We start from the raw sequence: 11,515 nt of genomic DNA, 5'->3' as shown, positions 1-11,515 counted from the left end.
CATAATTATTTATAATAATAATAATAATAATACAGTATTCTTTGAAAAGTCAATATTGTTGACTTTTTGTCGGTGTGGCAATCTTTTGACATTCTACCTTTGAAAATAAAATAGACAATTTATTGATTCTGACAAATTAGATATGTTTTAGTCATCAAGTTGTAACTGATTGTATTTATATCGCATGAGGCTGGAGGAGAAAAATATATTTTGAACTTAAATTGAGATGATGAGAAGCAACTCGAAAGTGGTTCAAGTAACAAAACCACCAAATATACATCGAGCCTTAATTGTATGAACTATTGCAGGGTTTCAGTAACTCCTTTATTCTCAGTTTACAAAACCATGCAAACTCCCTATGACCATGAAAACTGTATTCAACGCGGCGGAAATGTAAAATTCGGCAAAGCTTGTCTTAATTATGAACTGTTTTTCATTGTTGGATTTGTATATTTTCTATTTATTCATATACATGAAACATGAAGCCACCGAATAAAAGTTTGTCGTTAATGTGCATTTATAATTTTGATCGAAATACTCTACATTAAATGCAGAAAATGTAATACAATGTTTAAACACCTCCCTCTCCCTCTCTCGTCTCTCTCATTACAGTGTCACATGTATGTGACAAATGTTTAGTGGGCAATGGTAAGCATTTACGTTGATATGTTAACATCATTTATTTATTTTCTTAAAATATGTTGTCTGAAATGAAATGTATATGAATAATACTCCCGATTTCTAAAAATAGAGTAACTTTCAGAATGGGATTCTTTTAACTGCTGAAATCTTTACTGTAAATCTAACAAAATATGTCATGCATGCCCCCATTAAATGGTATAGCTAAATGCCATATATTTATAGAAGATCGATTAAAACTATAAACCACAAATTATGAAATCTGAAAACAAGCCTAAATTCTGAAAACAAAATAGAATTACCATTGTACACTATTCCCCCCAAAAAGATACCATAATGTAGAAAATGTGAAAGATATAATTATATATCTTACACTTTATTCTTATTTTACATTGTTCTCTGCATTTTTGTAGTTGTTCCCAGAGCTAGATACAGAAACATATCGACACAGGTTTAAAACACATAACAAGGTTTTAATTTAATTACAAATAAGAGATATATGAAATTATAACTCTTCAATAAAATATATAACATTTTACAAGGTGTCCCTTTCAAAGGGATGATAATAACATAATGAATAATGGGGCTTTCAGTGGTTCCTTGTCTCAACAGTAAAAAGTTGTGGTTTGTTCTCAACATACTTCAACATTACAACAGATTACTTTCCTGCAGACATATTTGCTTTCTTGTTCTAGGCAACACAAAAAAAGATTAGCCAAAAATACACATGATTTTTAGATCAGTTTACATTAATATAAAGACATCTAAAAGTTTATAAAAGCCTCCTATGTAACAAAATATTTTTCTAAAAAAAATGGCCCATCAATAAACATATTTTTCTTCTTCTTTATCTGCCGCATCTCTCATTTCCAAGCTACATCTTAACCATTAAAATAAATTCATTTGGGTGGAAATGTGAGAGGATGATAAAAATTGAAATTAACTCTTCCATAAATACTTTTTATTACCACACTGTTGGTTATTTTTGGCATTTGAAAACATATCAAGGGGATTATGTATTGTCTATCTGACACAAAACTGGTGTGTGTCTGTGTGTGTATATATATATATATGTGTATATATATATATATATATATATATATATATATATATATATATATATATATATATATATATATATATATATAATCACATTTTATGTAACCTACCCAACCTAGAAATATTTAAAAGCAAGTATAAACCAACCTCACACTGATGATACCCATCAAGGTTGAAACATGTCTGTGAGTGGTTTGTACTTGCTTTGCGAGTCCCATGCTGTGCTTAAAAGCTGTGTGAACGGCATGCATCAGTTTAAATGGGTTCCATGTGAATGGATATTCCAGGCAAAAGGTGACACATTGTGTGCCATTTGCATGTCATTTCCCAGAATCCCTTGCTGCAGTGGGAGCACTGTATGGTAGGTTTAATGGTTGAAAGGCAGGGTCTAACTAGAATAAATCCCCATCTACTGTTAATTTGATATTTTTGTCTTTCATAATGCTGGGGTTATTTTGTATTTAGGACCATTATTCACTCTGATTGTAAGGTAAGCTTTAAGTTCCTTGTATCTGAATGTGGTTTAAAGCTTCCATGAAGAGGAGCAAACAACTGCAACCACTGCATATTAAGAGCATAAGGTCAAACCAGTTTCACTCTAGGTAACACTTACATGATACCCTACAAATATGAACCAGTTGCCTAAAGCTAATAACTGAAATACTGCACCTATTTGATCACTTCCAATAGGTGGAACACTCTTGCCCCTTCTCTAGTTATTTATTGTTTTTTTTCTATTTACATGTCTTTTGTTTTTTTACATCAAATGTTTATTTTGTATTTTTGTCTTCTTGTCTTAATACAAAGGCAGTTTGGTTATTACACCTACACACCCAATTAAATAGTACAGCTTTCAGTACAGACTGACAACTCGACTACTTCTGTTTAGTGATGAACTCTGATTTTGTCAATCTGATGGTGCAACAACAACCCTCTAATAGCTGACTTGCTCTACGATTTTCATTTCTGTTGAATACACTCATTTTTGCAGTAGCACAACAATATTGCTCAAATCAAAGCCTATTGAAAGAGGATGTAGTTAGTAGAGGCCCCACAGTCCGTGTTATTTTTGCCCTCCTCTACTGAAGACACAGAGAGATTTTCTGATGCTCAGACAGCGCGGGACAAACAGACTGCTACCAGGTTGCTCCTGGATAGTTCATGTTGGTATGTTGGTATCTTCTCACGATAAGTGATACATGCTGTATCCAACAGGAGTAGCATAAAGTCCTACAGGTGGGATGGGAAGAACTGGTCTGTGAAACTGATATGATGATCCATATAATGATGCAGCTTGAATGGGAGAATTGATGGGGAAGGGTAAACTGAAGCCAGGGTGCAACATGGGCTTTGCTGCCATTTTCAGCTTTTCTATTTCTGCTTCCTGCAGTCTTTTGGCTTTGGCCCTCCGGTTCTGAAACCAAATTTTGACTTGGGTCTCTGTGAGGTTGAGGGAGCTTGAAAACTCGGCTCTTTCTGCTATTGAAAGGTATTGCTTCTGGCGGAATTTGCGCTCCAGGGCCAGCAACTGAGATGTGGTGAATGGTGTCCTGGGCTTTCTATTGGTCTTGTGCTTCCTCAAAGTGCAGGTGGATGGGCTCAAGTGTCCTGTAAAAGTAAAGTAACAGTTAGGAAAATATTCCAATGGATATCCAAATATTGACCGCTTATTGTAATACAAGTGTTGCAATTGGAACTATCAATGTTCTGTCACTGCTTCTAATATTGTTGCTACTGCATCAAAAGGCTGTTAGGAACAATATTCCATAAAACGTAATGATGACTACTGATAGATGCAATTTTGTTTGGGTTTCTTATTTCTTCTTTTAAATCTAATAGGTCATTAGACATTTAACAGTGCATATATAGTACATGTTTTGCATTTCAAATAAGTTCATTTAACATTTACAGCACTATGAAAGCTAGGCATCAACTGTTAAAAAAAAGAAAAAACTTCAAAGGAGACGTTCCAAAGTGTTATAAATTCCAGTTATTTATAGCATGACATGTACCACTAACTTACTGTATGTTGAAACTGTAACTCAACATAAGGATGTCAAGCAAACTAGTTCATGATTAACAGAAAAACAATGACTCAACTGAGCAAAATATTCCAAGTAAAAATTTAGAACATCGGTAAGTTCTTAAAGTGAAGTTGACTTTATTGTTGGAATTCTTAGCTTTTAACACTAATGTTGTATTATTTGAAACATAAAGTAAGATTTTTATGTTATTTAACTCCATCACTGAGTGACCTGCAATATTACACACGAATAAGTGGGTTTGTGCCTCTTTGTAAACGACTAGCTGTAGAAAGAAAGTACATGCACATTATGATTGTAATTTACTTGTGTGGTGCTAATCTCAGTGTCATGTTAAAATGTTTTTAATAATGTCAATAATTCAATGACAACTGACAGTCATACATATATACCCTAAGATATCAATTTAGTATAAAAGACAGTCATTGGCACAAGTAACATATGTTTTGAGAACTAAAAGCGAAATATTGAATATACTCAATAAACAGGAACACAAACTACAGAAACCTGTTATTAGTATTTGTACAATGGAACTTAATATAAAACCTAAATGATAGAATTCATTTAATCAGAACAGAGAAAAAGGAGAGAAGAAAAACGGTGTGTGTGAAAAACGGTGTATATATATATTATTCGGACCATTATGAAATACATTACATAAATAAGGTACACACTGGTATGTGCTAGTGACATACATCGAAAATATTGATAAGTAAATCCCAAACCTGCAGAGCTAATTTGTTGTTTACAATGATTTTTTATGCATCTCTCTTGTTGAAAACCTGATTGATACAATTGAAATTAATATAGAATTGTGTTTTTTCTATTAAGAACTAGTATTGGTAAATATTAATTATAAGTGTAGTATTATTTCTAATAACCATGCTGTGAAAAGAATACATTATTTTAAAGAATATAATAAAACATTTATGTTGCGTTAAAATAATCTTTGGGCTGATACATAGTAACCCAATTCTGCTCTAACTCTATTAAATCTTAGGGTTAGGGTTTCTTCCAAGTTGGACTTGGTTGACAATTTTGAAGCACTTTGTGATTTTGTACTGCACATAATTATTCTATTTTAGTAGATAACATTACATCTGTATGCCAATTGCAGTCCATTTGTGTGTGCCAAAATAAATGTAAAAAAAATTCCTTTGACCCAGCTGGCGCAGATGGAGAAATGTGAGCTTAGTACATGGGTGCACACAAGCGCAATTTAACTTGAGTTTGACATGTGCCAATAAGCTCTTTGCAAAATGTATTTCATAACCCATAAGCCTGTAATTCTTTCAAATTCAATATTTTCAATTGTGGTGAAATTCTCTTTTCTGCATATGTTTTCCTCAACCCTAGTTCTGCAATTGTGCCTTCTATACCTATGATCTGTTCCTCAATTTTTTTTTTATAAATATTGAAATAATAACCGTTCTACATATTACAGCTTAGTAGTTAGCAGAAGCACCAACTCCAACTTTTGGATTATTACTGTTATTGTGTTACTTGACACACACACACACACACACACACACACACACACACACACACACACACACACACACACACACACACACACACACACACACACACACACACGTTACGATAGTGCAGAATAAATTATACCTTTTTTATTTGGACTAACAATTTATGTCATAGGACAAGCTTTCGAGAGTTCTTCTCTATTCCTCTTCCCCCCCTCCAGCATCCCCTTCCCCCTCCATGCTGTTCCTTGTCACCCATCTATGTCTTCAAACACTTTCTCATCCTATCTTATCTACCGTACATCTATGTTATTTTTTTGTTTTTTCCCCCTGCTCTCCCAAACACTGTTTTAGCCATAGATTCCTGTGTTAATCAGTATTGACTTGAGGAAGAGAAAACTCTTGAAAGCTTGTCCTATGACTTAAATTGTTAGTCCAAATAAAAAAGGTATCACCTAATACTGAAGAACATTTATAGATATAGTTCTATATTGAAGGAATATTCAAAATCAAATTCATGTCTATATATGTTTGACAATTATACTTCATTGTAATATATAAACTGTATCAAAAATTAGCAAGAGTTCATATGGACGATACAGTATATATTATACAGTATGATATGTTAGATTGCAAAAAAATACTTTAATCTTTTATAAAGCTATGGTTTGGGCCTTTCGTCCTCTAAAAGCATTGTATGTTCTAAATGCAAATATTTACTAACTTTGTAATTATTTTTGGTAACTTTGGCTAATGTTCATTTACTTTATTTATTAAATCAATGGCTTCTTTCATGAGGAATTAGTCTGACAATCATCTAACAGATCATTAAAAGAGTATCTGCCTCAACAAGGTGTAGAAAATGCCAGCAATAATCAATGATCTATTTTTATTATAAGGATTGTGCTTTCTGTTTTGCAAACATTTTTTTGCACACACAATTGCTCTTTACATGATCAAAAGCTTTTTTGACAGCGTTGAACTTAATTACATTCCTTGGTGACTTAAAGTCTAACTTATACTTATAACCGACTAATATTAGTGTGCTTATATCTAATTCTGGTAATCAGATTTATCAGCCTGTTTAATTCTAATGAAATACTGTCATATTACGTTAGCAGCTTTGTATTCATTATATTTATGTGCGGAGTTAACATGAATGTATACTCAGGAGGCATTACGTGAACTTTGTTTTTCGTTCCAAAGTGATTTTCTTTTAAAAGTGCATTTCGAATTCTTTACATAAAAATAATACAATCATGCACATTCTTGAAAGTGTAATATGACTTTCAAAGACTAGCTCTTACTCGCTGATACATAGATGATGATGATGATGATGATGATGATGATGATGATGATGATGGATCGTGTATGTTAGCACTTCTAAACAGATCAATGTCAAAGACCATGCGAGGCTAATTAATTAGGGTTTAGCATTTAGCCTTGTTTAATTAATATACTTTAAGGAATAGATGCATTGACATATATATATATATATATATATTAACACAATTTATATATTTTAACACAAGGGTGCGTTATTGTTTGTGTTTCTTCTCACGGGTAACTGTTGTACATTACTTTACATTGCTAATTTTATTCATTCTCTTTTGTGTTCAAATATAAATGTTGCCTGGTTTTATTCCACATTCCAACACATCTGTGCACTGGGTCACAACAAAGCAATGACAATAGAATACTGATTCATTATACAACTACCTGCAAAGCTTTATTGGTATTTTCTACACCACTGGTTTGACACTTCTAACGCTTCTAAAAGCCAAGTGGTTTATTCACATAACTTCTTGGACCGGTGAGATGTCATCAAAATGGGTTTTGCGGGATTATAGTTTACAACATTCAGTTTACATCTTTACACACAGCATTCAGTTTACATCTTTAGCGCTACAGGTGTATATCACTTAAGCCAAAATTTCAGTCCTTTAACCATCTTTGGCCACGAGACTCATTTACACTTGGTTACAACTTTACATCACTTAACCCATTCAGCTGCCTTGATGGATTTATGATATGCACTGTAGCTACTCTGTGTGTTACTTGACCTCTGTCCTGTTTAATAAAAGTAGTTATGCTCTGTTTTGTCTATGGGAAAATAAAATGGTATACCCACTACACAGTGCATTTATAATATATCATCTTACTGAAACAAATTTATGAATTTAGTGTAATCTAGTCACCTACAAAATGAAGGTAAAGCAGTAGGATGAGGGTACTATAAAGAAATCAGTGTAAACAGTGAATTGAATTTAGGAATTACACTATTTTGTTAAGCCTCAATACAATTCATCTCAGTGGGTGCTAATCTTTGTGTTACTGACTTTTCGTGAGATTAGTATTTTTGCCGGTTTTCAATAAAGTCCCTAATGTTGAAGAACTGTCATGTTTGACAATTGAAAGTTATTACTATACCTAATGATCTGCTATGTCAATATGCACTTACTATAATAGTATTGCTTCTGTAGTTCACTAAATGAAAACGAAAGTATAAAGATGATAGTATCAAAATAACAACACGATTGAGTCCCAAATTACTGTATGGATACATCTATATGCAGTGTTTACATTATGCCACCTACATTTACCTGCAAAACCTATAGCCGGGTGTATTTTATTTGAAAATTAATAGCTTCTTTTTTTTTTAAATCTCAAAACCATATAGGCCACATATACTTCCATACTGTTTTAATACAGTATGCCACTTGATATTGTTTTATTTCCCCAAACACACTTAGTATAGTGCACATCTGAAGATACCATGAAGATCTAAATTAAACATCCGGATCCCATGATTCTCATCTGCTGAGGCATAATTTTAACTATTGGTAAACTGAGGCCATATAGTAAGCAGCTCAAATGATATATCTCCAAACTAAACAAGGGTAATACACACTTAATTGTAGATGAAACTAGAAAGTTAAGCCCATAGGCTTCATTTGAAGAGGGGCAGTTTTCGTACTATACTCTGGAACATTAATAAAACAAAAATAAACAAGTATAGGTGTATGTGCACATTTACTACAATCATATAATAACTAAGTGTTAAATCGTCGATAAACCTATCCATTGTTCTGTAGATAGCAAAGGGTTTTGCATAAAGTGATCTGATTTATATCAGGAGTTCCTGGAACAAAACCAGTCTTGTGCTAAGCATACATTCACACACATGCCTGAAGATCATTAGTAATGAGAAAAGTCAACATACACGAGTTTAGTGATTAATTCAAACTTAGATCATAAATTGAAAAATAAACATGCTATTGGGCAGACCTACATCTGTTATGCTGAAATAGATTATAGATCAGTAACATACATGTACTTGAGTGGATAGTGACATATCTTCAAAATGTACACAGATTCAAGCAGCAAAAGGTACAGCCCTCCAGTACACAAAATGTGAATGTGTAAAGGGAAATCTATAAACACTGAATCATTAAACGATGCAGAAGTCTCATACAAAATACACACCTGTACGGTTAGAAATAGTAATTGTTGCTGTATGTGCAGCATCCCATTTTTTATTTCAAGAGGAAGCAGCTTCCTAATGTCCTGTAAGTAATGCAATATGTTTACCTGAGATCAGAGACACTTATTATGGAAGGTATGACCGTCATTATGGTATTATGAACGTGCAACAGTTAAGGTTGTAAGTTATCAACAGATCATGAAAACTTACTTGGTGGAGGGGAGTAGCTGCCTCCTTCCTTGGCCCAAGTTGTCCCATCCTCAGAGTTCTCTGATTTCACAGAAGAGGTTTCAAAACTTTTTGTAAGCCCAGGGGGACTTGGGCTCTCTCTGCTCCCTATCCCCAGCTGTAGGTGTCTCGGGGTGCTGCTGACTCCCGGAGCCTCCAAGCCACGTAGATGTGGCACCTCCTTGGTCATCCTCCTATCAGCCATGAGAGCTTCCACGCTAAAAGGCAGACTGGAGACTTTGATCTTGTGTTCTTCAGATGGAGAGTGGATGGGATGCGCTGGGCCCTCATCATCAGAGCTTAAATCCTCCTTTATTTTCCGAGGAGAAGACATTGTGATTTCTAAGGGGAGCAGAAACAAATGCCCCTCCTTGCTAAGGTCCCTGGAATCAAGTGGCCCAGCTGTGTAGATGCAGCCAGCAATGAGACCCAACACTTCAGAGGCACAAACTTCAAGGAAACTCACTAAACTTTTTCTTTCCTCTTTTGAAAGGAGTTTCTCAGCCAGCCAACAGGAAACGCCCGAGCCCTGTGACGTGTGCTGTGCCCTCCCCTGATTGGCTCGATCGCATTCCTTTATGGCAGTGATTTCAGAACTGTTTTTGTTACAAAAAAAAGGAGTTAATTACACAGACTGCAAACTGTGCTGTGTTATTAGTGATACCTGTAGGGCTGTAATCACAAGAAAACTGAAAAGTCACTTGGGTAATTAAGTCTGATTATATGAAGAGGAAGCTCATATAACCAATTTTCTCTTTCTTGTCTCCGCTTTAAAGACGTCTTCCTTTGTAATGTCTTCATGTGTCTACATGTAAACAGTTTAGGTATCATCTAGGCTTTTAACCGATAGAGATAAATTTGATATTTGAGTACAAGCAAAGCAATTGCTTTGAGCTTTTGATGTCTACTTATATCAAGGGCCTGTTAGGATACCATGATAGTTTAGTAAGGATACAATGATAATTCAATAAAAATACATTTGTACACCAGTGAAGAAATATGTAATTAGGACCTAATTCTTTCTAATAGAGCATTTTATTTGTTAAATGTAATTCTGGGAAGGTGAACCAGGATATAGGTTAAAAAAAAAAGAAGCTTAGCATACTAAATCTTTCCCACGCTGGTTGTTAATTCGCATGTGTACACAATGTTGCTCAATAATTCATGCATAAAGTAATAACAATTGCAAAAACCTTCACTGTGATAATGCATACACTGCTCAGTTAAAGCCCAGACCTCGAAACAGTACAGTTTAAATATTTATGGGTAATCTTTCCTATCAGAAAACAGTCTGAAAAATAATTGCTGTTTTCACATGATTAATGAAATCTGTAATTACCATAGTTATTATATCCCATAATTGTTACAGAATTATTAATTGGAACAATTATACTAATGTGCTACTATTATCCTAACATTCAATACACTGTAGCAATTAATTACACCATAACATTAGCCCACTCCCCTCAAGGATTTTTCTTTCTGTAGCAGCTAACATATTTCTTCTAAGACCTGAAAGAACATTTACTGTTCAGTGTCATGCAGAACCAGATTTTCATACGGACTATTTTTGCTGTACTACTAGAAACAAGAATATGTTTTGTTGGTACATGTACAATATATACATTGTTAATATGTGTTCCTATATTCGAATACATTATTCGGCACTTCGTAAACTGAACATTAGTTATACAACTGTATGCAACATAAAAAGAAAGGTAAGGGCTACAGAGATACATTAAATCGATATACATACTGCAAGAAGCCTACAATCTAAACACATATGCCATAACTGTCATTATAATGCTTATCTAAGAAAAGCAAACTGGCTACATATTAAAAGCTCTCTGGGCCCCCCAAAATAGTACAGATAGATAAAAAGTAAGGCAATATTTATGTACAATAAACAATTAAGCATATTGTTACATGTTAAGAACACACACACAAAAAGAGAAAATAAACATGATTAACTAAACTTTAATTAATGCAATTTAAGGAATAATAAATGTGCAATGTATATACAAGCCAACCACAACACTACTAATCTAATATACATGCCATACACATTGTTATACTTAAATAACTATAAACACATACGCACACACACTAAGCAGGATATGTCCTTTAATTTGCAACATCATATGCAAACTTTCAATAAAAGTAATTGAAAATACTTTTATATTTCTGCCAACGGTTCATTTAATCACAACACAGCATGTTTTACTTATATAAACCATAATGCCATATTTTTAAAAGGGCTCGGGTTAAAACGAGTTCGTTTTTTCATGTAATTTACAAACATCAGAATTCAACATTTTTATTCTAACCGTACTATATATCCCCATTCTAAATGCTTAAGCACCACTACGCAGTATCTAACGATATTTTGTCTTCCTTATAAAGTAAATTACAAAAATATACACATGAATGATATCTGCAAGGGAAGCATATTTGCTAAGATGTGTTAAGAGTCAGCATCAGCATCCACTCCACAAACTGACCTCCTTTCCAGATTAGTTTCTTCATGTACAGTTTTTACACCCTCTCAAACTGACCTATCTCTTGATGCAACATCATATATA

General features: G+C 33.7%; 1 protein-coding gene across 1 annotated transcript; it reads right to left on the bottom strand.

Moving 5' to 3' along the window:
• Positions 1-1,091: 1,091 nt before the first annotated feature.
• Positions 1,092-9,439, bottom strand: MSX2 (msh homeobox 2). The gene is made up of 2 exons (XM_075601014.1): positions 8,916-9,439; positions 1,092-3,306 (listed from the first exon to the last, which is right to left on the bottom strand). The coding sequence occupies exons 1-2, from the start codon at positions 9,265-9,267 to the stop codon at positions 2,882-2,884; spliced, it is 777 nt and encodes a 258-aa protein (XP_075457129.1). The 5' UTR covers positions 9,268-9,439; the 3' UTR covers positions 1,092-2,881.
• Positions 9,440-11,515: the final 2,076 nt, after the last annotated feature.

The sequence above is a fragment of the Ascaphus truei genome, chromosome 5 (assembly GCF_040206685.1).
Source record: "Ascaphus truei isolate aAscTru1 chromosome 5, aAscTru1.hap1, whole genome shotgun sequence".
In the NCBI taxonomy this organism is placed as follows: domain Eukaryota; kingdom Metazoa; phylum Chordata; class Amphibia; order Anura; family Ascaphidae; genus Ascaphus; species Ascaphus truei.
Note: the sequence above shows the minus strand (reverse complement) of the source record. Positions and strands in the feature narration are given on the sequence as shown.